Source organism: Geotrypetes seraphini, chromosome 1 (genome assembly GCF_902459505.1).
Source record: "Geotrypetes seraphini chromosome 1, aGeoSer1.1, whole genome shotgun sequence".
NCBI lineage: Eukaryota > Metazoa > Chordata > Amphibia > Gymnophiona > Dermophiidae > Geotrypetes > Geotrypetes seraphini.
The window spans coordinates 432,056,610-432,083,114 of NC_047084.1; the positions used below are offsets into that span (position 1 = coordinate 432,056,610).

The window sequence follows — 26,505 nt, forward strand, 5'->3', positions numbered from 1 at the left end:
GTTCTGCTCCAGGATCTACACTCCTCACCGCCTCGAGGCAGATGCTTTCCTTCTGGACTGGACGAACCTCTTTCTATATGCATTTCCTCTAGTCAAGCTCAAGTCAGACCATGCCACCATGATTCTGATTGCTCCACGGTGGCCCAGATAACCTTGGTACTCCCTTCTACTTCAACTCAGCAGCAGGGAGCCCCTCCTTCTACCAGTGTTTCCATCACTGCTTACACAGCATCAGGGATCTCTACTTTATCCCAACCTGCAGTCTCTACACCTGACAGCTTGGTTCCTCTCAACGTAATTCCTCTCCAGTTTTCTCAACCTGTGAGAGACGTCCTAGAAGCTTCAAGAAAGCCTACTACGAGACAATGCTACCACCAAAAGTGGACTAGATTCTCTACTTGGTGTTTTTCTCATCATCATGAGCCACAACTCCTTGTCATCAGTCTTGGATTACCTGTTGCACCTCTCTCATTCTGGCCTCAAGTCTACATCGATACGAGTCCACCTTAGTACAATTGCTGCTTTCCATCAGCCTCTTCAAGGGAAACCCCTCTCTGCTCACCCGGTGGTTTCCAGATTCATGAAAGGACTTTTCCATGTCAATCCTCCCCTCAAACTGCCTCCAGTGGTTTGGGACCTCAATGTTGTTCTTTCTCAACTTATGAAACCTCCATTTGAACCTCTTCACAAGGCTCATCTGAAGTACCTCACTTGGAAAGTGGTGTTTCTCATTGGCCTCACTTCTGCTCATCGAGTTAGTGAGCTTCAAGCACTGGTGGCGGATCCACCTTTCACAGTGTTCCACTATGACAAGGTGGTCCTTCGCACTCATCCAAAATTCCTCCCCAAAGTGGTCTCGGAATTCCATCTGAATCAATCCATTGTTCTCCCTGTCTTCTTTCCAAAGCCTCATTCTCATCCTGGAGAATCAACTCTTCATACTCTGGACTGTAAACGTGCCTTGGCTTTCTACCTGGAACGCACCAAGCCACACAGACCTGCTCCTCAACTTTTCATCTCCTTTGATCCGAACAAGTTGGGACGTCCCATCTCTAAGCGCACCATCTCCAACTGGATGGCGGCTTGTATCTCCTTCTGCTATGCCCAAGCTGGATTACCCCTTCACAGCAAAGTCACAGCCCATAAGGTCAGAGCAATGGCAGTCTCTGTAGCCTTCCTCAGATCGACACCAATTGAGGAGATTTGTAAGGCTGCCACTTGGTCCTCGGTTCACACCTTCACTTCTCATTATTGTCTGGATACCTGCTCCAGATGGGGATGGACAGTTTGGCCAAACAGTATTACAAAATTTATTCTCCTAAGTTACCAACTCTCCCACCATCCCATTCTGGTTAGCTTGGAGGTCACCCATTAGTGAGAATACCTGCCTGCTTGTCCTGGGATAAAGCAATGTTACTTACCGTAACAGTTGTTATCCAGGGACAACAGGCAGTTATTCTCACATCCCACCCACCTCCCCTTGGTTGGCTTCTCTGCTAGCTATCTGAACTGAGGAGACGCGCCCTGGTCTGGGCGGGAAGGCACTCGCGCATGCGCGGTGTGGGCGACTCGAAACTTCGAGTTTCATCAAGCAAAATGCTTGTGAGGCGTCCGCATCGGGGCTCCATTGGATCACATCACCCATTAGTGAGAATAGCTGCCTGCTGTCCCTGGATAACAACTGTTACGGTAAGTAACATTGCTTTATCAAAACACAAGAAAAGGGGTGAATCTGGGAAATTCCAAAAACTCAGAGTGGTATCTCATAATATTCCAATGCTGCTTGATGATTTGTTTAATCTGGAATGCATGAATAGAGTAAGGGAGGACACATACCAGGGGTGATGAATCTTGAGAACTAGTGGGATTTAGCAACAGTGCCCTATTGGAATACAGTGCCCTCTTGTAAGCTTTATGAATCACAGATGAGGGGTATCCTTTTTCTACGAAATGAGCTTGCATCTGTGTGGCTTGATGTACATATTCATGTGTAGTGGAACATAGTCTGCGTAGCCGAAGGAACTGGCCAATGGGGATATTATTCCTAAGATGTTGGGGATGAAAACTAGTGTATTGTAAAAGATTATTCCTATCGGTAGGTTTCCGATAGATGCTGGTGGTGAAATGGCCTTGGGTGAGAATAATGTTAATATCTAAAAACGGAACTTGATGTGGATCGGTATGCATAGGGAATTGTAAATTTGGATCACAGGTATTCAGCCAAGCAAAAAAACTCATCAAGTTGAATGGAAGATCCAACCCATACAGCAAAAACATTGTCTATATATCTTTTCCATATGTGCATATGTACCCAATGTTGTGAGGGGTATAGGAACTGTTGTTCAAACTTGGAAACATATAGACATGCTATGGATGGGGCCATTTTAGCTCCTATGGCAGTACCTTTGATTTGTTGGTAATATGTGATATCAAATTGAAAGTAATTCATACTTAATGCTATGTGGGCGATCTGAAGTAGAAAAGATATCCTTTTTTGTGATAATTCTAAAGCTGTAAGCTCGTCAGCTATGACTTGAATTGCTGCATCTTGAGGCATGTTGATATATAGTGCCGTTATATCTAAAGTAAGTAGTATAGCATTAGATGGTACATTGCTTGTATCTGTCAAGAAATTTATCATGTTGGCTGAGTCTGAGACGTATGAAGGTGCCAGAGGGACTCTGTCCTTGAGGTGGGTTTCCAGAGGGACTCTGCAAAACTGCCAGGGATGGAGTCCTCATGTTCCTTTACTCCTAATTAATGCTAGATGGGTACCCGAAGAGCGCCCTTGCGCTATGTGCAGCGCAGCACGTGAAGGAGAGCGGGAGCATTTGGCTTAGCCTCCTCTTTGCTCTCTAGGGCCAAGGAACGGTTGAGGGTTCATTGGTAAGGATTAAATCCCTTCCAGAGATTGGAATGACAGTCATTCTAAACTCAGGGATGCAGAAATGCAAGCTGGAGTCATCTAAAGGAGACTCCGTACTGCCTAATATGGCATTTTCTCTGGAATTTGTCAGTCTAATGTGGAGAGTTTTTCTGGATAGCCAGAATCCCCAAGGGGCATCTGGTGATACTCCCAGTCATGTCTGCCTCAGTTTTAGAGGCTGTCCAGGATCCGATTGGTAGAGGCTGTCCAGGATCCGATTGGCCTTTCCAAGAGAAACAGAGCTAGCCCTCCCTGTCGGGAGATGCAGGGTCACAGGTAGGTACGTGTGTGCTAAATACAGTGATAGCACTGTCCGCTGCTGTTCAGACCCTCAGTTCTGCAGGAGTTAAATTTGGATTCCCAGCAGGTCCCCTCTCTATAATGAGCAGCGTGAGAGCCCCAGTCTTCTTCATTTCCCTGGAATCCTGATATCAATGGTTACGGAGCATTGGGATGCTCCTGAAGAGTTCCTTAAAATAGCCAAAATAATGGCTCGAATTACCCAGTGGCACAGGAGTGTCAGCAGCTATTCGCTAAGCCCAAGATAGCGCAAGTAACCAAGCGCATGTCCCTACCAAGTGAGGGAGGCAGAGTGGATGTGATTCTTAAAAGACAATTTGAAGTGCTGGCCTTGAGAATCCAAGCAGCTGCAGCAGCTTGGCTTGAGACATGCACCTGTCATATAAGGTTACGGAGTCTTGAGCTGACGGAGGGTGAGCCTTTACCCCAGCTCCTATTAGCTGGAGTTGATTACGTAGACAATGTTCTCTATGACATCTTCAGAATAATGATCAAAATTTTGGCTTATTCGATCTCGGCTTACAGAATGCACTGGATCAGGCAATGGGCGGGATGTACTACCTCTAAGGCTACCCTCGGCAGACTTCTTTCAAGGGACAAATGTTCGGAAAGGAACTAAATGATCTCATGACCAGCATGGCAGATCGTTGGCTGAAATCTCTTCCTAACAGAAGACCACCAACCTCTAGAAGCTCCAAGAGGTCTAATTTCAGTGGTTCCAGGTGCTTTCAGCAGTTCTCAAGAGGAGCCTTCTCTCAGAGATCCAGACAGAGATTCTGAGGTCTCAAAAAAGCACAATGGCACCAGGCCCGGAGCAGTTCCCCTGAAGATAGTTTGATCTCTCGGACTATGCAGAGGCCTGGGTGCAGATCTCATCAGACCTTTTGGGTACTGAAGATCATTCAGAGTGGTTACAAGCTTGAATTCACCCAGCCCTTAATGGACTGGTTTGTGGACTCCCCAATGGAGAAACCAGAGAAAGCAAGCAAGGTTGCCACTACAATTCAGAGGTTGTTATTCAGGCCATAGAGTCTGTGTCGCCTGAAGATTCGGGCTTGGGCAGATACTACATATTCTTTTTTTAGCCCAAGAAAGGCTCAGACAATTGGAAACCCATTCTGGATCTTGTGCACATCAATGCAGCGCTGAAAGTTCCGCACTTTTGCATGGAGACAGTATGATCAGTCATAGCGACGGTGGTAATGGGGGAATTTCTGGCTTCTGGATTTGACAGAGGCCTACCTGCACATTCCCATATTTCCTGGCCACAGAAAGTTCCCAAGATTTCATGTCCTGGAAAACCATTATCAGTACTTGGCCCTTCCCTTTAGGCTGGCAACAGCACCTCGCACGTTGACCAAGGTGATGATAGTGGTAGCTGCCCATCTGTGCAAGATGGACTTGCAGGTTCATCCATACCTGGATGACTGGCTGATCAGAGCTCCATCATTCCAAGAAGGATAACAAGCAGTGGCTCACATGGTCCAGGTCTTACAGAGCCTAGGTTGGATATTGAATTTCCAAAACAGCCAACTAGTTCCATCCCACCATTGCAGTATGGTTTGCAAATTTTGCAGAAGGAAAGAACTTGCAGGGTAATTACTGAAGCTTTAGGTTCCATTGCAGTCTTTTCATCTTGAGATGAGCACTGTAGTTGCCATATGAAGTTGGTTTGACTAATCCAAGGGGAATGATGAACCAATTGAACAATCTTACAAGCTTCTGTAGTTTGTATTGCAGAAGAAAAATCTTTATTTTAATTTATATGCTTCAGAGAAAGGAAGCCTTGTTGACATTTGAGAACCCCAAGGACCAGGGGGGTGGGGGGTATAAGGCCTTATTTCTCAGTAAGATTGCAAGACTCAGTAATGGAGCTGAAAGAAGCCAATTATTCAGGTATGAATAAACAGAAGTGAAAGGAAGCAAAACTGAGGAGACCGAGGTAACTGCAGTAGTGGGAAAGGCTATATGTGCTCAGACTTTACATTAGCTCTAATTTCTGGGAGAGCTGTTCCATCTTGGTGCTGTTGGATTATGTTTTGTGTGGCTAGTTCAATTCTGCTTGCCAATGGAGAAATAGAAGTTTCTTTTTAGTTTTTTTGACCACGACTCAAATGCTTTGCATACACAGAGTTTCTATTTCTCATTAAAATTATTTTCCATTATACTGTTGGCTGTTTTTTAGATTTCAGTTACCATCACAATCTAAAGAGAAACATTTTGAATGTAGAGGCTGAGCTGGTTAAAAAGTTTCTATTTAGATGTGCTGTCTGGACAATAATCAAGGAAAAAACAACAAAAAAAATGCCTTTGTATCTATGGCCCCCTTATATCAAGCTGAGTTAAGGGTTTTTTTTATTGTGGGTTGCTGCAGTAAAAGCTCCGACGCTTATAGGAATTATATGATAAAAGGGAGGGCCTATATTAGCTATCACTTTTTAAAGTAGTTTGTCTCAATACATTGGTGTTTGTGGCTGAGTGGTAAAAGATTAGTTCTTCTGTTAAAGTATATAGCAAAAGAGCACATTGGTTGTATTAATCAGCTCTTTGGACTTTAAGATAAAATATAAGGTTAGTATCAACTTGCAAATTCTAAATAAGGGTACTAATGATTCAGGATGGCGTTACTTTGGTGCCATTTTACTAAGCTGTTGTAAGTACTAGCGTGTAAACGGCAAGGTAAAAAGTACAACTGCAGGGCGCTCGGGTATGCCACAGTAGTTTTTGGATCAGTGCATGCTTCACACACTATAAAAATACTTCTTATTTTTTTAGTGCTGGGGCATGTTTGAGAGCAGAGAGTAGGTGTGCCTAGCACTAGCACGTTAGCGCTGCTACATTGGCATGTTCCAACCACAGGAACCCTTTCCACCTAGAAAATAAGTGTTGGTAAGTTATCCTTTGCTAATGGGGAAATTAGCATGAGGCATTAATAGAGGAAATTCAGGTCTTTATCTGCTGTCATTTACTGTTATGAAATGGAACATGCAGCCATTTTACAGCTGCACTAAAAGTGGTCTTAATGCACAAGAAAGCCACATAGTGGAGGCCACTTTTTAGTGCTGCTTAGTAAAAGGGCCCTTTTGTTCCGGGAAAGAAGATGGAAGCAATGGTAAAGGACACAATCTGCGAACACATAGAAAAAAATGGACAACTGAAGGCGAGCCAGCATGGCTTCTGCAAGGGAAGGTCGTGCCTCACAAACTTGCTGTACTTCTTCGAGAGAATAAACAGCCAGATGGATAAGGGGGAATCCATAGACATCATTTACCTTGACTTCCAAAAAGCCTTCGACAAGGTACCTCAAGAACGGCTACTAAAAAAGCTGTGGAACCACGGGGTGCAAGGGGATATCTACCGATGGATCAAACACTGGTTGGCAGGCAGGAAACAGAGGGTTGGAGTAAAGGGCCAATACTCAGACTGGCAATGGGTCACGAGCGGAGTTCCACAGGGGTCGGTGCTGGGACCTCTATTGTTCAATATATTTATTGACGATCTGGAGACGGGGACAAAATGTGAGGTTATCAAATTTGCTGATGACACCAAACTCTGCAGCAGGGTTAGGAACACGGAAGACTGTGAAAACCTGCAAAGGGACCTAACGAGACTGGAAGACTGGGCAAATAAGTGGCAAATGAGTTTTAACGTAGAGAAATGCAAAGTCATGCATGTAGGGAAAAAAAACCCGATGTTCAGCTACAAAATGGAGGGAACACGGCTAGGGGTGAGTAACCTTGAAAGGGATCTGGGGGTGATGGTTGACACATCACTGAAGCCATCGGCGCAGTGTGCGACGGCCTCAAAGAGAGCAAACAGAATGCTGGGCATCATCAAAAAGGATATCACAACCAGGACAAAGGAAGTCATCATGCTGCTGTATTGTGCAATGGTGCGCCCGCACATGGAGTACTGTGTTCAATACTGGTCGCCGTACCTCAAAAAGGACATGGCGGTACTCGATGGAGTGCAGAGGAGGGCGACTAAACTGATAAAAGGTATGGAAAATTTCTCATACGCTGACAGGTTAAAAACGCTGGGGCTGTTCTCTCTGGAGAAGAGGAGACTTAGAGGGGACATGATAGAAACCTTCAAAATCCTAAAGGGCATAGAGAAAGTGAATAAGAACAGATTCTTCAAACTGTGGGGAGCCACAAGCACTAGGGGTCACTCGGAGAAATTGAAAGGGGACAGGTTTAGAACAAATGCTAGGAAATTCTTTTTTACCCAGAGGGTGGTGGACACATGGAACAAGCTTCCGGAGGAGGTGATAAGCCAGAACTCTGTACAGGGGTTCAAGGAAGGTTTGGATAGGTTCCTGGAGGATAAGGGGATAGAGGGGTACAGATAGAACTTGAGGTAGGTTATAGAAGTGGTCAGTAACCACTTCACAGGTCGCGGACCTGATGGGCCGCCGCGGGAGCGGACCGCTGGGCAGGATGGACCTCTGGTCTGACCCAGTGGAGGCAACTTCTTATGTTCTTATGTGATTTATATTCTTAACTCGGCTATGCCCTGTCCATGGTTTCCTTTCTTAAATAATTGGCAGACTTTATTTCAGCTTTACAATAGCAGTATGTTTGTTTTTGGCATTCCGAGTAAATAAGGAGCAATAATTACCTCTATATAATATAAAATTAATTAAAAAAAATAACTTGCCTGTTACTGATTTGGTGGAATTCAACCAGTTCTGCAGACTCAGTAGGCTGCAGGTACAGTTCCATGGATTTCCATCAAGAGCTAAATTTTTTAAGTGTAGATTCGTTGCTATCATCCATTGGGATATTCTATTATTGCCAAGGTCCAGGTTAATTAGATTGTCCAGGCCTCGAAAAGCATTCTTTTCAATTATATTGATAGAGTTGTTCCTGAGGTTTAGAATTTTAAGTTTTGCCAGTTGAGAAAAACTGTTCTCTGGTAGGCCAGTAAATTTGTTGTTATTGAGATACAGTTCATTTAGGTTGATATATATTTGGAGGATTTTATTGTCTTTGGCACTGAAACTTATGTTGTTATTACTGAGGTATAGTATACTAACATTTTGAGGTAAATTATCAGGAATAGAAGAAAGGCCCAACCCAGTTCTGTTACAAACCACCTGTTAAGGAAAGCAAGAGACTACAATTAGGATATCAAATTCCAAATTATCTGCAGTAGACAGCTTTGTGATCCTGAGATTGGGGAGGAGATAAACATAATCACTATTATCCCAGGACAAGCAGGCAGGTATTCTCACATATGGGTGACGTCATCGACGGAGCCCAGATGCGGACACCTCACAAGCAGACTTGTTTGAAGAAACTCGAAGTTTAGAGTCACCCGCACCGCGCATACGCGAGTGCCTTCCCGCACAGCACAGGGCGTGTCTCCTCAGTTCTCAGTTTTCCGCGGAGCCAAGAAGTCCGTCTTTGACTCTCTGCGTTTAACTTCGTTCCTTTGTGCCTTCTCTCAACCGCGGTTTGTGTTTTTTCCTCACAAATCACTATTTTTAGTTTATTTTTTTATTTTAGTTGAAAAAAAAAAAGATTTTCTTCTTCTGTTCGTTTTCCCGGACAGGCCGCTCGGCCGCAGCCCAAGGGCTTCAATTTTGCGGTGGCTATTTTTCCTTCTATGTCCCGGCCTGCCACGGGCTTCAAGAGGTGTAGCAAGTGTCAGCGTGCAATCTCTCTTATGGACCCTCACGGACACTGCCTCAAGTGCCTTGGGCCGAAACAGGTCATGCCTGCCTTGCCAAACACTTCAGCCTCATGCTTTCAAGCGTCGTTGCATTTTGGTGGACAAGCTCTTCGAGATGGAGTCTTCTACTGATCCCTCAACTTTGAAGGCATCTTTGGCCTCGACTCCCACCAAGGCTCCTTCTGTGCCTACTGAGTCCACCTCGAGCCTCATCAGACCTTCGTCATTTGCAGTGGCTCTTACTTTGACGTCATCTGCTCTATCTTCCCCTGTTTCCTCAGGTCAGATAGCTCAGCAGTCGGTTCTGCCGGTGGAGATTAAACTGTCTAAGACTCATAGGTCGAAGCACAGTCACACTACCTCAAAGGAACCTCCAGCCAAAGCAGGTGGTCCGGTTTCAGACGCGGATCCATCCTTGCCGGCTTCTTTCCAGACCATGTTAGAGAAGCAGTTTATTCAGTTCCTTACTAACATGGGACCCAAACTGCTTCCTCTTATGCAGCCTGGGCATTCAGCAGACTCCCGCGACGTCGAGCTGCTTCCTTTGCCCCTGTCTGAACTTACACACTCTTTGCAGGGAGCAGAGTTTCTGCGAGTGTCTGGTCTGGCATCCAAGCACATAAAGCAAGGAGCAGATTCTTTGTGAGTGCCTCGACGGGAATCCTCACACTTTATACAAGGAGCAGAGTCTTTCGGAATGCATCGAGGTTCCTCCACCAAGCCTCTGGAGTTTTGATCTACAGCCTCTAGTCCTATTCATCCGATAGCATCGGCTGCTCTTGTCTCCAAGGCGAAGTCTCCTCGATCCTCGAGATCTGGTTCTAGACACAGTTCTCATCGACGTTCGAGGCCTTCCTCGAGGCATCATTCCAGGCATAGTTCGTCTTCTCAAGACAGATCATCTTCCTCTAAGCCTTGATCTACTCCAGCCTCAACCAGACCACCGACGCCTCATTCGAGGTCTACGATGCCAGACCTCGAGGATATTCCGGTTTTGATTGCCTCGTCCAAATCACCAGGTTCCTTTGATGCCAAAACTTCATCTTCAACTCATGCTGTCTCGACGTCCTCGAGTCCTTCTCGAGGCAAAGCATTGGCAGACCAGCTATTTTTCTCGTCTTTCCTTCGTCAGATGGCTGTGGACTTGAATCTTCAATTAGATACTGGCTCAAAATACTCTAAGGAGTATCTAGAAGTCATGCATCTTCCTCAACCTCCAGCAGAGTCTCTTAAGCTTCCACTTCATAAGCTTTTGAATCAGACTTTTGGTCGATGCATAGAGTCACCTTTTTCTATAATAGCTGTTCCAGGAAAATTGGACTCTAGGTATAAACCTGTGCATCGCAAAGATTTGACAGCACTCAGTTATCTCATCAATCCCTCCTTGTCAAGTCCTCCTTAAAGAGGTCCCATCCTTCCAAGGTTTATGCCACCATTCCTCCTGGAAGGGAAGACTATGGACAAATTCGGATGTCGCATCTATCAAAATGCTATGATGTTCTCTAAAGTCCTCAATTATAATTTTCAATTCATCACTTATTTTGAATTTCTGATTTCTTTATTGCTGAAGTTCTTGCATTATTTGCATACTCAAATGCACTTTGAATTTCAAGAAGTTATTGCTTCTTTGTCTCAACTCCAGTTGCATCTCCTCCAGTCATCTTATGATGCATTCGAGTTGTCTGCTCGAGCAGGTGCTTGCTCTGTGGCTATGCGTCGTCTTGCCTGGCTTTGTACCATCAATATGGACCCTAATCTTCAAGACCGCTTAGCTAACATTCCTTGTGAGGGCAATGACCTCTTTGATGAATCTATCGAGGCAGCCACCAAGAAATTGTCTGACCATGAGAAATCTTTTGCTTCAGATGTCAGACCTAAGCCAAAGCCAACTCCTGCCAAGCCTGCATGCCCTGCTCTTATCTACCAACGGCGTTATGCTCCAAAGCCAGTTACATACACTCGCCCTCCTCTTAAGAAGCAGCGACCTCAGAAGCAGCAGAAACCCCAACCTTCTGCTGCACCTAAGGCTTCTCAGCCTTTTTGACTGTTTAAAACCTCCACCGTTCTGTCTCTGTCTCATTTTCCCCCTATAGGAGGTCGTCTCCATCATTTTTACGACCGATGGACATTAATTACCTCCGACCTCTGGGTGCTTACAATCCTCAGAGAAGGATACTCTCTTCATTTCACTTAGGTTCCACCAGAGCTTCCTCCAAGAGAGTGTCTTTCCAATCCATCTCAGACCGCCCTTCTTCTTCAGGAAGCTCAAGCTTTGCTTCGTCTCCATACCATCGAACCAGTTCCCTTGGAGCAGCAAAACAGGGGTTTTTACTCTCGTTACTTCCTTGTTCCGAAGAAGACGGGCGATCTGCAACCCATTTTGGATTTCAGGGCTCTCAACAAATTTCTAGTCAAAGAAAAGTTTTGAATGTTGTCCCTGGCATCCCTTTATCCCCTTCTCGAGCAGAACTACTGGTTATGCTCTCTGGATCTCAAGGAGGCCTACACTCATATTCCCATCCATCCAGCCTCCCATCAGTACCTCAGATTTCAGGTGGGGAATCTGCATTATCAATACAAAGTACTACCATTCGGCCTGGCCTCATCTCCCAGAGTGTTCACCAAGTGCCTGGTAGTGATAGCAGCAGCTCTAAGGAATCATGGTCTTCAGGTGTTTCCCCACCTCGACGACTGGCTCATCAAAGATTCCACGTCTGAAGGGGTTATTGTAGCTATCCAACAGACTACCTGGTTTCTCCAAAGTTTGGGTTTCGAAATCAATTTTCCCAAATCTCAGCTTCAACCCTCACAGACTCTACAATTCATTGGAACTCTTCTGGACACAGTCCAACTCAGAGCATTCCTTCCACTGCAACGTCTGGAAGCTCTACTTCAGCTCTGTCATACAGTGTCTTCCCGATCTTCCATCTCAGCGAGACACATAATGGTACTCCTAGGTCACATGGCCTCCACAGTACACGCGACTCCTTTTGCCAGACTTCACCTCAGAATTCCTCAGTGGACCCTGGCATTTCAATGGACGCAGGTTTGCGATCCTCTTTCTCGACACATCAAAGTCACTCCTTTGAAGCAGTCTCTCCTTTGGTGGATGCTCTCTTCCAGTCTTTCAAGAGGCTTGCTTTTTCAAACGCCCCCTCATCAGAAGGTCCTCACGACAGACTCTTCGACCTACGCTTGGGGCGCTCATCTCGATGGTCTCCGTACTCAAGGCCTCTGGACCAGTACGGATCGTCAGTGTCATATCAATCAGTTGGAACTCAGAGCAGTAGTCCTCGTTCGGACGGATAACCAAGTCGCCATGTATTATGTCAACAAACAGGGAGGGACATGGTCTGCCTCCCTTTGTCAAGAAGCTCTGGAGGTTTGGGACTGGGCAATCCGCCACAACACCTTCCTCAAAGCTGTCTACATTTAAGGGGCAAAGAATTGCTTGGCGGAGAACTTGAGTCGTCTACTTCAACCTCACGAATGGACTCTCCATTCCTCGCCTCTTCATCACATTTTTTCACAGTGGGGAACGCCACAGATAGACCTCTTTGCAGCTCCCCACAACTACAAACTACCTCAGTTCTGCTCCAGTTTATACTCTCCTCACCACCTCGAGGCAGATGCTTTTCTTCTGGAATGGACGAATCTTTTCCTCTACGCATTTCCTCCATTCCCTCTCATTCTCAAGACTCTGGTCAAATTGAAGAACGATCATGCCACCATGATTCTAATCGCTCCTCGGTGGCCGAGACAACCCTGGTACTCCCTTCTACTTCAACTCAGCAGCAGGGAGACATACCTACTACCAGTTTTTCCTTCTCTGCTTACACAAAGTCAAGGATCTCTGCTTCATCCCAACCTGCAGTCTCTACACCTGACAGTCTGGTACCTCTCAACATAACCCCTCTTCAGTTTTCTCAATCTGTAAGAGACATTTTAGAAGCTTCTAGAAAGCTTACAACTAGACAATGCTGTCACCAAAAATGGACTAGATTTTCTACATGGTGTTTTTCTCATCATGGTGTTTTTCTCATCATCAGCATTCCTCCTTATCTTCTGTTTTGAACTACCTTTTTGCACTTATCCAATTCTGGTCTTAAGTCTATATCTATAAGAGTCCATCTCGGTGCAATTGCGGCTTTCCATCAGCCTATTGAAGGGAAACCCCTCTCTGCTCATCCGGTGGTTTCCAGATTCATGAAAGGACTTTTCAGTGTTAAACCTCCTCTCAAACCGCCTCCTGTGGTTTGGGACCTCAATGTTGTCCTTACTCAACTCATGAAGCCTCCATTTGAACCAATTGATAAGGCTCATCTGAAGTATCTCACTTGGAAAGTGGTGTTTCTCATTGCCCTCACTTCTGTTCGATGAGTCAGTGAGCTGCAAGCTTTAGTTACTGACCCACCATTCACGGTGTTCCATCATGACAAAGTTGTTCTTCGTACTCATCCGAAATTCCTACCTAAAGTGGTCTCAGAATTTCATCTCAACCAATCCATTGTACTTCCAGTGTTTTTTCCAAAGCCTCATTCTCACCCTGGAGAATCAGCTCTTCATACTCTGGATTGTAAACGTGCTTTGGCCTTCTACAAGGAACGCACCAAACCACACAGAACTGCTCCTCAACTTTTTGTTTCCTTTGACCCAAATAAGTTGGGACATCCTATTTCTAAGCGTACCATCTCCAATTGGATGGCGGCTTGTATCTCTTTCTTCTATGCCCAGGCTGGATTACCCTTTCACAGTAAAGTCACAGCCCATAAAGTCAGAGCTATGGCAGCTTCGGTAGCTTTCCTCAGATCTACACCTATTGAGGAAATTTGCAAGGCTGTTACTTGGTCCTCGGTTCATACCTTCACTTCTCACTATTGTCTGGATACTTTCTCCAGACGGGATGGACAGTTTGACCAAACAGTATTACAAAATTTATTCTCCTAAATTGCCAACACTCCCACCATCCCATTCTGGTTAGCTTGGAGGTCACCCATATGTGAGAATACCTGCCTGCTTGTCCTGGGATAAAGCACAGTTACTTACCGTAACAGGTGTTATCCAGGGACAGCAGGCAGCTATTCTCACAACCCACCCACCTCCCCTGGTTGGCTTCTCTGCTAGCTATCTGAACTGAGGAGAAGCGCCCTGTGCTGGGCAGGAAGGCACTCGCGCATGTGCGGTGTGGGCGACTCGAAACTTCGAGTTTCTTCAAGCAAGTCTGCTAGTGAGGCATCCGTATCCGGGCTCCGTCGATGACGTCATCCATATGTGAGAATAACTGCCTGCTGTCCCTGGATAACACCTGTTACGGTAAGTAACTGTGCTTTTTCTCATACATACAATACTACACATCACCATATAGACAGCAAATACACATTTTATGCAGCAAGGTGGGTGCTAACAAAAAGACAGGTTGCTTCACTTTCTGTTTTCTTTGTTAGTGGCATTTAGTTTTTAGAAAGATATATTATAATCAACATAACAATTTCTGGACACGCCAAGTGTATCAAAAGATAATAAGTTGTGTTTCTAGTACTATTTCTCTACCCCCAAATATTCAGTTGAGCTCAATTTGATCAAACTCCAAAAGCTCAATCTATGCATATATGCTCTTTTCTATTCCTTTTTATCTCTTGTTCTTCTACCCATTTCTCTTTCTTCCATTTTAACCTGTAGCTCACATGCTTTTTCTTTATTTTCTACATCGCCAAAAAACTTTCATGCTTCTTTTTTTCTGACTGTTTTCTTACTCCAACACTTTCTTGCTCTTTTCCAGGCTTGCCCTTTTTATCTGCTGTGTTCTTTTGAGTGCAAGACTGTTTCAGCCTGAGTGAGCTCGATAGAAAGGGCCTTGCTCAACTGCTGTGGCTCCTATTTCACTTCAGAATCTCATTAGAAAAAGAAAGTTAAGAGAATGAAGGAATCATGGCATCCTTCTCAATTATTTGGGTCATATTATTATTACACCTGTTCCTAAAGTATCTAGACAACTGATCCTCTCTTCTCTCTCCCCTCTATAGCGATTAACTTGTTCTATTGATCACTCTCTCCTCAAAAATGGATTTCCTGTCCTATTACCATATTTTCACGTAGATAACGCGCACCCGTGTAAAACGCGCACACGGGTAGAGCACGCGAAAAACACAAATCTATGTACAGAAATTTTTATATACCACGCACACCCGTATACCGCGCATGCTGCCCGACTCTCCCGTCGCCGCCCGACTCTCCTCTGGCCACCCCGACTCTCCTTTCGCCCGCCCCGACTCTCCTCTCCCCCTTGAAGTCCTGTCCCCACCCTGAAAGCCTGATGCCCCCCCCCGACGTCCGATTCACACCCCCGCAGGACCGCTCGCACCCCCACCGCGAAGGACCGCTCGCACGCACCCACACCCCGAAGGACCGCTCGCACGCACTCCCACCCGCACCCCCACCCTGAAGGACCGCTCGCACCCCCACAGGCTCCCGACCCCCCCCCCCCATCATGTAGAAGCTCCTACCGGTGTCCTGCTGCTTCCTCTTGGCGGTCCCGACTCCCCGACATGATCGGGGCAAGAGGGAGCTCAAGCCCTCTTGCCCCAGCCAACCGCGGCACCCCCGACACGATCGGGGTAAGAGGGAGCTCAAGCCCTCTTGCCCCAGCCAACCGCGGCACCCCCGACACGATCGGGGCAAGAGGGAGCTCAAGCCCTCTTGCCCCAGCCAACCGCGGCACTCCCGACACGATCGGGGTAAGAGGGAGCTCAAGCTCTCTTGCCCCAGCCAACCGCGGCACCCCCGACACGATCGGGGCAAGAGCCCAAACCCTCCTGGCCACGCGACCCCCTACCCCCACCCCGCACTACATTACGGGCAGGAGGGATCCCAGGCCCTCCTGCCCTCGACGCAAACCCCCCTCCCAACGACCGCCCCCCCAAGAACCTCCGACCGCCCCCCCAGCCGACCCGCGACTCCCCTGGCCGACCCCCACGACACCCCCACCCCCCTTCCCCGTACCTTTGTGTAGTTGGCCGGACAGACGGGAGCCAAACCCGCCTGTCCGGCAGGCAGCCAATGACGGAATGAGACCGGATTGGCCCATCCGTCCCAAAGCTCCGCCTACTGGTGGAGCCTAAGGCGCCTGGGCCAATCAGAATAGGCCCAGGAGCCTTAGGTCCCTCCTGGGGGCGGGGCCTTGGGCACATGGTCGGGTTGGGCCCATGTGCCTCAGGCCCCGACCCCAGGTGGGACCTAAGGCTCCCGGGCCTATTCTGATTGGCCCAGGCGCCTTAGGCCCCACCAGTAGGCGGAGCTTTGGGACGGATGGGCCAATCCGGTCTCATTCCGTCATTGGCTGCCTGCCGGACAGGCGGGTTTGGCTCCCGTCTGTCCGGCCAACTACACAAAGGTACGGGGAAGGGGGTGGGGGGGTCGTGGGGGTCGGCCAGGTGGGTCGCGGGTCGGCTGGGGGGGCGGTCGGAGGTTCTTGGGGGGGCGGTCGTTGGGGGGTGGGGGGTTTGCGTCGAGGGCAGGAGTGCCTGGGATCCCTCCTGCCCGTAATGTAGTGCGGGGAGGGGGTAGGGGGTCGCCGTGGCCAGGAGGGTTTGGGCTCCCTCCTGGCCCGAACAACTAGCGGGGGGGGGGTCGCAAGGGCCAGGAGGACTTGGGCTCCCTCCTGGCCCGATATTGTCGGTGAGTTGAGGAGTCGGCGGGGCAAGAGGGCTTTGGCTCCCTCTTTCCCCGATCGTGTCGGGTGTGCCGCGGTTGGCTGGGGCAAGAGGGCTTGAGCTCCCTCTTGCCCCGATCGTGTCGGGTGTGCCGCGGTTGGCTGGGGCAAGAGGGCTTGAGCTCCCTCTTGCCCCGATCGTGTCGGGTGTCGGGACCACCAAGAGGAAGCAGCAGGACACCGGTAGGAGCTTCTACATGATGGGGGGGGGGGTCGGGAGGCTGTGGGGGTGCGGGTGGGAGTGTGTGCGAGCGGTCCTTCGGGGTGGGGGTGCGAGCCGTCCTGCGGGGGGTGAATCGGACGTCGGGGGGGGGAACTATGCAAAAAAATTTTGTACAACGCGCTCATGCGTATAACGTGCGAGGGTATGCGCGGTACGTAAAAACCACGTATAACGCGCGCGTTATATGCGAGAAAATACGGTAACCCTCTTTCTTCCTCCCCTCTTAAAGTCAATCAATTTGTACCTTTGCTTAATCTTTGTAAACCGCATAGAACTTCACGGTATTGCGGTATATAAGCTGTTATTATTATTATTATATTACTCTTACCTCAATTCTAAAAAAAATCCATCTGGTAAATTATCTACAGCTTCCAATTATCACCCACTGCATTAATCCCTTTGGGCCCCTTTTACAAAGCCGTGGTAGCAATGCTGCTGCGATAAATGCACCGAAGCCCATTCAGTTTCTGTGGGTTTCAATGCATTTACCAAGCAGCAATGCTACCGCAGCTTTATAAAAGGGGTTCTTTATTTGTCAAAATAATGGAAGCAATAATGACTTCACAACTTGCCAATTATTATTGTTTATTTATTGAGAGCTTCTATACTGCTACTAATGACTGGGTAGTCAATCTGGCCTTAGAAAGAATTACAGTAAAGAAATGTTTGGCACATTGGTAGCAGAGGTTAGAACTTGGTTAAGCAAAGGTTATCAAGTTATTTTGATTCAATTTGCCTTGACTATGGCATTTGATGTAATAGATCATCAGGTATTACAGTATTTGTTTGAAGAGATTAGCTTTGCAGATACCATTTTACGATGGCTTCCTGGATTTTTAACTTCTAAAACATGTACAATAAAGAAGAATAATTATTTTTGTCTTTATGATCTACTGGCTGTGGAATCCCTGAGGGTTCCCTATTGTCACCTGTTTTCTAAAGATTTAGTAATGATTAGTCATTTAAAGCAGCTAGAGTTAGCAGTGATAATAAGGCTTTTATCATTTTGATTTTTTCTTTTAAAAAGTCAGCCAGATCTTGAGCTGATGGCGAACAATCCTCAGACTGAGTCAAATCTGAAGTATTAGCCCATTAGCTACTTTAAAGAGCATGTTTGTATTGGTGTCACAGTTCCAATTAGATTTGAATAGTATTGTTTTCTAACAGTTTTTATAGATTTCTTATTTAGTTTATGCTGATTTTTGCTCTTCAGTTTAATCTTTCCTGTTCCAATTTACTTTTCTGCCAAATCTGTTCTAATTAACAAAATTAAGGTAACCTGCTTGTCCTTGTAGAAACCTATAAAAAGGTTCTCCAAGGACATTTGGTTGCATAATCCTCATAAAGCTTACTCACCTCCTGTAGTTGACTTCAACTAATTGTAAGCTTCATAAAGAGCTGAAGTGGCGCTACATAACATTGAAGATTTCAGAACTACCACACATGTACAGTTCACCATTCATATATTAAAATTTGTAACTTTCTGTGCTTGGAAGATCCTTTAATCAGTAAGCACAGTTCTCCAAGCACAGGAGAATATCAATACTAACAAAGCTTTCCAATCTCCTCAAGAAGTTGGTTTATCCAAAACTATAGCTATAATAAATCTAAACAGAGCTCCATATAACATAACATAACATAACATCGTACTTATAAACTGCATAACCGTAAGTTCAATGTGGTGAACAAAAGATTAAAAATAACATAACCTAAGGATGATTTAAATTAGTTCGCTAAATATTTTGAAAAAAGATGAGTTTTCAACTGAGTTCTAAAGTGCTTGTAAGAGCAAGCACTAAGCAACAGTGGCCTAAATTCCCTGTCATAGAAAGCAGCCTGAAATGCTAGTGTATGTTCCAAGGATTTCTTACTCTTACAACCTTGAGCAGACGGACAATTAAACAATGTATATGATTCTCTCCTATGTTTATGCAATGCTTTGAGAAATCTATCGGTCATATAGTTTGGAGCAATACCATACGCAACTTTGTAGCAAAGACAACCCAGCTTAAAGAAAACACGCGCCTCCACTGGAAGCCAATGGAGCTCATGGAAGAAAGAAGTCACATGATCATATTTCTTTAGACCTTAAATTAATTTGACCCCCATGACATGGGACATCCTCATACACAGTAAATGATGTCAGGGAGCTCTAAATATTTAATCAATTTTCTCTCCTATGTAAGATTGTTTACCATCCTTCAAAAACATCTGTCAAAGGTAGAGTTTAGCATTTTTTTTAGAAGTATACACTTATTTCCAGCTATCATGTTACTGAGGATGATGTAAATTACTGTCATAAGGAGAGGGGGTGCAATTGCTATTATATTACATAAGAGTTTCAATTTTGCAGTACAGGATTCGTTGATAAACAAGAGTTTAGAGATAATTTCCTGTACCAGATTTACTTAAACTGCATATTATTTTATCAACCCCCTGGATATTGGGCCCAGGTCAAACGGCTTTTTTATGAATTTATTTTTAATAATTCTCTCATAACCCCCCCAACTGTTTGTTGCTATTAATCTTCATTTGGAAATAGAATCCAATTCAGATGTGGCTGATCTCACTACCTTTTTAGATTTTTCTATTTCACAACCTTCACAAACCCACAAAGATGGATACCACCTTGATCTGGTAACCGTAACTACAAAATTAGATTCCTTATCCAAAATCGATTTAAATGGAGGAAGATGGGTGCAAACCTCTCGGTCAGATCACTCCATTTACTATTTCTTTTTAAAGTGGCTGAAAAAATCAAAATCGAATTTGTTACAGAAAAAACAAGAAATTTTAGTTAGAAAAATTCTTAACTCCGATGAATTTTAGAAACGTGCAGACTTATTTTTAGAAGACAACACTTCTAATTTTCCTGATTTTTCACACGATTGGAATATAAAACTTGCAACACAATTCTAGATGAAATTGTTCCCAAACACTTAATAAAAAGGCGATTAGATGATTCTAAAAAGTGGTATGATTCTGATCTACTTGAAATGAAATGCTCGGTACGACGCCTTGAGAAAAAAATAGATAAAATCAAAACTAGCAGTGGACAAAGTAAAATAGAGACAAGAAGTTAAAAAGTATAAAGTAATGTTAAAGGTTAAACGAAAAATCTGTTACTTTACGAAAGTCGTTCCCACCTCTATTAACGTTAAAAAAAACTATTTCAATTAGTTAATAATACTTTCAATACTACTAAAAAGACACAGGACTCCTTTTATCAAGGCACGCTACGGGGATTAGCGCATTGGACATTTCATCACGCGCTAACTCCCGCGGCAGCCTAAAATCCTAATGCCTCGTCAATGGAGGCATTAGGTACTAGCACGGCAGGCGGTTTAACGCACGGTATTCCACGCGTTAAACCGCTACCGTGCATTTGTAAAAGGACCCCACAATCTTCCTGGCAACCCATCCCATCTTCTGAAAACTTAGCTAATTTTTTTAAGAACATAAGAACATAAGCATCGCCTCTGCCGAGTCAGACCATAGGTCCATCGTGCTCAGCAGTCCGCACTCACGGCGGCCCCCCAGGTCCATGACCTGTACTGTTCTTTCACTTAAGACATTTTATCCTTTATAGTACCCCTCTAGCTATACCCCTCAATCCCCTTTTCCTTTAGGAACATGTCCAAGGTACTATCTTTGAGATCTGCCTGTTCACCTTGTTCTATAAATACGGGTTTTAATTTCATCCCAAAAGATGAACAGATTCATGTAGACTTATGTTGATCCACATTCGATAAGCCAGAATGGCACAATTTTTCAAAACTATTTCAAAGATATGCTCAAACTTATTGTTTGCTTGATTCCTGTCCTCCTGAACTGATGACAGTTGCACCATTAAACTTTAAATCGAAGTTATTTGAATGGATTACTGATTCCCTAAATGCAGGGAAATTTCCTTCAGAGGATGGGTAGTATAATCATCACTCCAATAATTAAAAACACTAAAGAATCTATTTCTTTGCTATCTAATTACAGACCGATAGCATCGATTCCTCTCTATTAAAATCATGGAAGGCCTGGTCTATATCAAATTGACCAAACCTCTTGAGCAACATTCCTTGCTTTATTATTCACAATCGGGATTTAGACCTCATTTTAGTACAGAAACAGTAATAGCTGCCCTCTTGGACTATTTAACAAGCCTGTTAAGTAAAGGCAGCAATGCTTTGGTGCTCCAATTCAATCTTAGTAGCGCCTTTGATCTTGTGGATCATTCTAATTTACTAATTTGCTTGGATAATCTAGGTCTCCAAGGAAAAGTTTATTCATGGTTTAGGGGATTTTGGGAAACCAGACTTTATCAAGTTAGGTTTAGGACTCAACTTTTTACCACCTAGAAAAATCCATGCAGTGTTCTCAAGGATCACCGCTTTCACCTACATTATTTAATGTTTATTTATCGTCGCTAGGCTCATGCTTGAGTAATCTGGACATCACATTTGTCATACCATTTAATTCAGTTTTGGTGGACAGGAAAACGGTGACTGAGTTCAAAGAATCGTGTATGATCATAGAGGAATCAGAAAATAATATTAAATATTGAGCTAAGGCCAGTACTGGGCAGACTTGCACGGTCTGTGTCTATATATGGCTGTTTGGGGGAGGATGGGCTGGAGAGGGCTTCAATGGCTGGGAGAATTAAGATGGGCTGGAGTAGGTTTTAACAGAGATTTCGGCAGTTGGAACCCAAGCACAGTACCGAGTACCGTATTTTCACACATATAATGCGCGCGTTATACGTGTTTTTACAAACCGTGCATAACCTTGCGCGGTATACGCGTAAGCGCGCTATATAAAAATTTTTTTACATAGTTCCCACCCCGCCCGACGCCCGATTCATCATCCGGAAGGACCGCTCGCACCCCCACCGCTCGCACTCCCACCCCGATGGACCACTCGCACTCCCACCCGAAGAACCGCTCGCACCCCCACAGCCTCCCCCATGGAGAAGCTGTCTACCTTGTTTCCGGATGCCAGTGAGCCCAGCTGCTTCTTCTGCCGGTGGTCCTGCCCCTTCTCTGAGCCCTGCGCTATGCTGCTTCCTCTTCCGGCGGTCCCGCCCTTTCTCTGACATCAGAAAAAAACTGTTCATTCTTATAAACAACCATATAACTTTTAATCTAGAGTTAGTGAGTATGAATTCAGCAACAAGAACAGAAATTACATGTTCATTCTTATAAACTATAACATTAACCGGTAGATCAAACGAAGTATCGAGGACAAAATAATCTAAATACAGTTACCGTAGTTACGGTAAAGTTGTAAATAAACAAAGTTTACAGGTTTATTCAGTCATCATCATCACAGTCATCTGAATCCTTGAATCCATCAAAATCCGAATTGTCATCATCGTCATTAAATAAAGTGAGCAAGGCCTGCAGACGATCCTCGTTTATTTCCGAAGTGATATCGTCATCATCATCGCTGATATCCATGCTGTTGCCTCCTTCCGCTGCACTGGTAGTACCCGTAGTGTCATTGGTTTCATAAACAATGCCCGCTTTTCTAAATCTGTTTTGAATGGTATCTGGTGTTATTTTGTCCCATGCTGAAGCCACCCACTTGCAGACTTCTGTGAAAGTTGCCCGCTTCAGCCGCCCCGCGGGTGTGTACTCGTGCGTGCCGCTCTGCATCCACTCCTCCCACTCCTTTCTAATAAAAGTCTTGAATGGATGATTCACTGCGATGTCAAGTGGCTGCAGCTTACACGTCAGGCCTCCAGGTATCACAGTGATGTGGGCACGAGTAGAATTAATGTAGGCCTGAACATTTTTTTCTTTGTGGGCAGCCATAGCATCAAAAATTAACAAGGATTTTTTTGCAAAGAATCCACCCTGTCTTGCCCTAAAGCATTTATCTACCCACAATCTCATTATGTCGCAGTCCATCCATCCCTTCTTGTTGCAGTGCACAACCACACTGGTGGGCAGCTTTTCACGGGGCATAGTGACCCTTTTGAAAATGAGCATGGGCTTTAACTTAACCCCGCTAGCTGAGCAACCAAGAACGACTGTAAAACACGTTCTTTCATGCCCAGTTGTGGTGATGGCAACAGATTTAGTTCTTGTCGCTGGAATGTCGAATGCCATTGGAATTTCATCCATGTTGATGACGTCCTTTGCAGTGATGCCAAGTTCAGATATTTCTTTGGTGACAAAGTCACGGAAATCAATCAATTTTTGCTGCCAGTCATCCGGAAGTCGCTGGCCAACAGTTGTTCTCATTCTAACTGATAGTCCGTTCCTTTTCATAAATTTTGAGATCCATGTGAAGTCAGCTTTGAAGTCGGGTATTCCTCTTCCATTGGCAAGTAGTTTTGCCTTCATCTGAATCCCAACAGTAGAGACTGATTGATTTTGCTCACTTCTCGTCAGAATCCACTGCTTCAAGTCATCCTCCAGTTGAGGCCATTTTGGTTTGGCCCCACGATGTGCCCGTTTTCGCGGATTGCATTTCTCCAATTCCTTCTTATCTTTTCTCCATTCACGTACCGATGTTTCTCCAACATCAAACTCTCTCGCTGCGGCCCAGTTGCCTATTTCCTCAGCTTTCGCAACGACTTGAAGCTTAAAGTCCGCTGTATATGACTTTCGTCTCATTCCTGCCATTACGGTGGTAAATTTAAATTTAATTGATAAACTCTACTACCGGGTAGATAAATGCAGAATACCAATCTGAAGAGATCAAATTAAAATGTGGGCTCTACATGCAGCATTAATCTTTTATAGGCTTACCCAAAGGCTGAGATGCTATTGTATAGTCAAAATAGTATTCACTGGGCAAATTACAAGGCCAGATAGAGGGGGGCCACAGCCACGTGGTGAAAAGCACACCGTCAGAAAAACCGCCTTGGTGACAGGGCAAAAGCACGCCCCCACAACCCGGCGCAGAAAACTAAGCGGCAAGCATGCTCAGACCATTGCGCATGCTTACAGAGTTGGGAGCAGGGCAGGGCGGGCGAACGGAGAGTCGGGGCAGCGAACGGAGAGTCGGGGCAGCGAACGGAGAGTCGGGGCAGCGAACGGAAAGTCGGGGCGGGTGAAAGGAGAGTCGGGGCAGCCAGAGGAGAGTCGGGGCAGCCAAAGAGAGTCGGGGCAGCGAACGGAATGTCGGGGCAGCGAACGGAATGTCGGGGCGGGTGAAAGGAGAGTCGGGGCAGCCAGAGGAGAGTCGGGGCAGTGAACGGAAAGTCGGGGCGGGTGAACGGAAAGTCGGGGCGGGTGAACGGAAAGTCGGGGCGGGTGAACGGAGAGTCGGGGCAGCGAACGGAGAGTCGGGGCTGCGAACAGAAAGTCGGGGCGGGTGAAAGGAGAGTTGGGGCAGCCAGAAGAGAGTCGGGGCAGTGAACGGAAAGTCGGGGCGGGTGAAAGGAGAGTCGGGGCAGTGAACGGAAAGTCGGGGCGGGTGAACGGAGAGTCGGGGCAGCCAGAGGAGAGTCGGGGCAGCCAGAGGAGAGTCGGGGCAGTGAACGGAAAGTCGGGGCGGGTGAAAGGAGAGTCGGGGCAGCCAGAGGAGAGTCGGGGCAGCCAGAAGAGAGTCGGGGCAGCGAACGGAGAGTCGGGGCAGTGAACGGAAAGTCGGGGCGGGTGAACGGAGAGTCGGGGCAGCCAGAGGAGAGTCGGGGCAGCGAACGGAGAGTCGGGGCAGTGAACGGAAAGTCGGGGCGGGTGAAAGGAGAGTCGGGGCAGCCAGAGGAGAGTCGGGGCAGTGAACGGAAAGTTGGGGCGGGTGAACGGAGAGTCGGGGCAGCCAGAGGAGAGTCGGGGCAGTGAACGGAAAGTCGGGGCGGGTGAAAGGAGAGTCGGGGCAGCCAGAGGAGAGTCGGGGCAGCCAGAAGAGAGTCGGGGCAGCGAACGGAGAGTCGGGGCAGTGAACGGAAAGTTGGGGCGGGTGAACGGAGAGTCGGGGCAGCCAGAGGAGAGTCGGGGCAGCGAACGGAGAGTCGGGGCAGCGAACGGAAAGTCGGGGCGGGTGAAAGGAGAGTCGGGGCAGCCAGAAGAGAGTCGGGGCAGCCAGAAGAGAGTCGGGGCAGCCAGAAGAGAGTCGGGGCAGCGAACGGAGAGTCGGGGCAGCGAACGGAAAGTTAGGGCGGGTGAAAGGAGAGTCGGGGCAGCCAGAGGAGAGTCGGGGCAGCCAGAGGAGAGTCGGGGCAGCCAGAGGAGAGTCGGGGCAGCCAGAGGAAAGTCGGGGCAGCCAGAGGAGAGTCGGGGCAGCGAACGGAGAGTCGGGGCAGCGAACGGAAAGTCAGGGCGGGTGAAAGGAGAGTCGGGGCAGCCAGAGGAGATTCGGGGCAGCGAACGGAGAGTCGGGGCAGCGAACGGAAAGTCGGGGCGGGTGAAAGGAGAGTCGGGGCAGCCAGAGGAGAGTCGGGGCGGCATGCGCGGTATACCGTTGAGCGCGGTATATAAAAATTTCTTTACATAAATTTGTGTTTCCCACGCGCTATATCCGTGTGCGCGTTTTACACGGGTGCGCGTTATCTACGTGAAAATACGACAGAGCTTTGGATTCTTGCCCAGAAATAGCTAAGAAGAAAAAATTTAAATTGAATCAGGTTGGGCAGACTAGATGGACCATTCGGGTCTTTATCTGCCATCATCTACTATGTATGTTACTATGTCTCAGTTCACCACTAAAATTGAAGCTGTAATGCAACAGATGAATGTCTGACAAAACTAAGTTTTTGTGGCATCCTCTAGCAAAGTACCTTTTGAACCATTTATCAGCATAAATTCAATTTCGTATACAATACTCTCAACAATTAAAATACTAGGAGTTATTTTGGACCAGGAACTCACTATGAAAACTCAGGTAAATGATATAGTACATAAAAGCTACTTCACCCTATGGAAATTACAAACTATTAGATCTTACTTTGAATTTGCTGCTTTTAGATTATTGGTTCAATCGCTTTTATTAAGTCTCCTTGATTACTGTAATATTATTTATTTGACAATTACTAAGAAAGAGTTAGCGAGACTTGTACTGATACAGAACACAGCGGTCAGAATGATCTATGGCCTAAAGAAATATGATCATGTTAACGTCTTTTTCTGTGAGTTGCATTGGCTGCCTGTGGAGGCTCGTGTATTGTTTAAGTTGAGTTGCTTCTGTTATAAAGTTATCTACACCACACCCCTCTATACTTAGTTAATAGATTTTCCTTGGTGTCATAGTAGAAGAACCCATCCTTTGTTTAACTCACCTTCAATCCAGGGTTGTAAAATTTCTCAGTCACACTTTGGCATCCCAAACAGCCCTTCATGATAAAGAATTTCGAGCCTTGTTGCTAGTAGCTCACTCTTATAAAGATTTTAGATCACAATTGAAAACCTATTTATTTTCTAAATACCTGACCAACTAACTCTTCATTCCATGAATTAAGATTTTCTTTAGTAATTTTTTGTAAACCACGCGGTCAGCAAGTACAGTACTATGTTATGTTATGAAGGAAGCAAATTGTATTCATTAATGAAAGGTTTAACTATAAAACTTACAGATTGAGATGTGGTGTTGCATATTGATGAACCATATAGAATAGATGCAACAGTTATCATCAACCAAATGATCTTCATGTTCTTGACCTGACAAGAACACACATCATTAATTATACTAAAATAAAACCTGGTATTTTACTTTTTCTAGTTGTCATTTATA

At 45.9% G+C, this 26,505-nt stretch overlaps 2 protein-coding genes across 9 annotated transcripts in view; one reads left to right on the forward strand and one right to left on the reverse strand.

Annotated features, from left to right (window-relative positions):
- The window catches only part of IFT74 (intraflagellar transport 74), a 305,175-nt gene that overhangs the window by 125,052 nt on the left and 153,618 nt on the right, over positions 1-26,505 (forward strand). The gene's annotated exons all lie outside the window — the stretch shown is intronic.
- Positions 1-26,505, reverse strand: part of LRRC19 (leucine rich repeat containing 19) — a 51,892-nt gene that overhangs the window by 17,668 nt on the left and 7,719 nt on the right. Inside the window, exons 2-3 of one of the 2 annotated variants that reach the window (XM_033919403.1) lie at positions 26,346-26,432; positions 7,886-8,324 (exon numbers count right to left, since the gene is read on the reverse strand). In XM_033919403.1, the coding sequence (XP_033775294.1) occupies positions 7,886-8,324; positions 26,346-26,432 (526 nt within the window). The remainder of the gene's footprint in view (positions 1-7,885; positions 8,325-26,345; positions 26,433-26,505) is intronic. The other variant, XM_033919411.1, reaches the window with a different exon arrangement.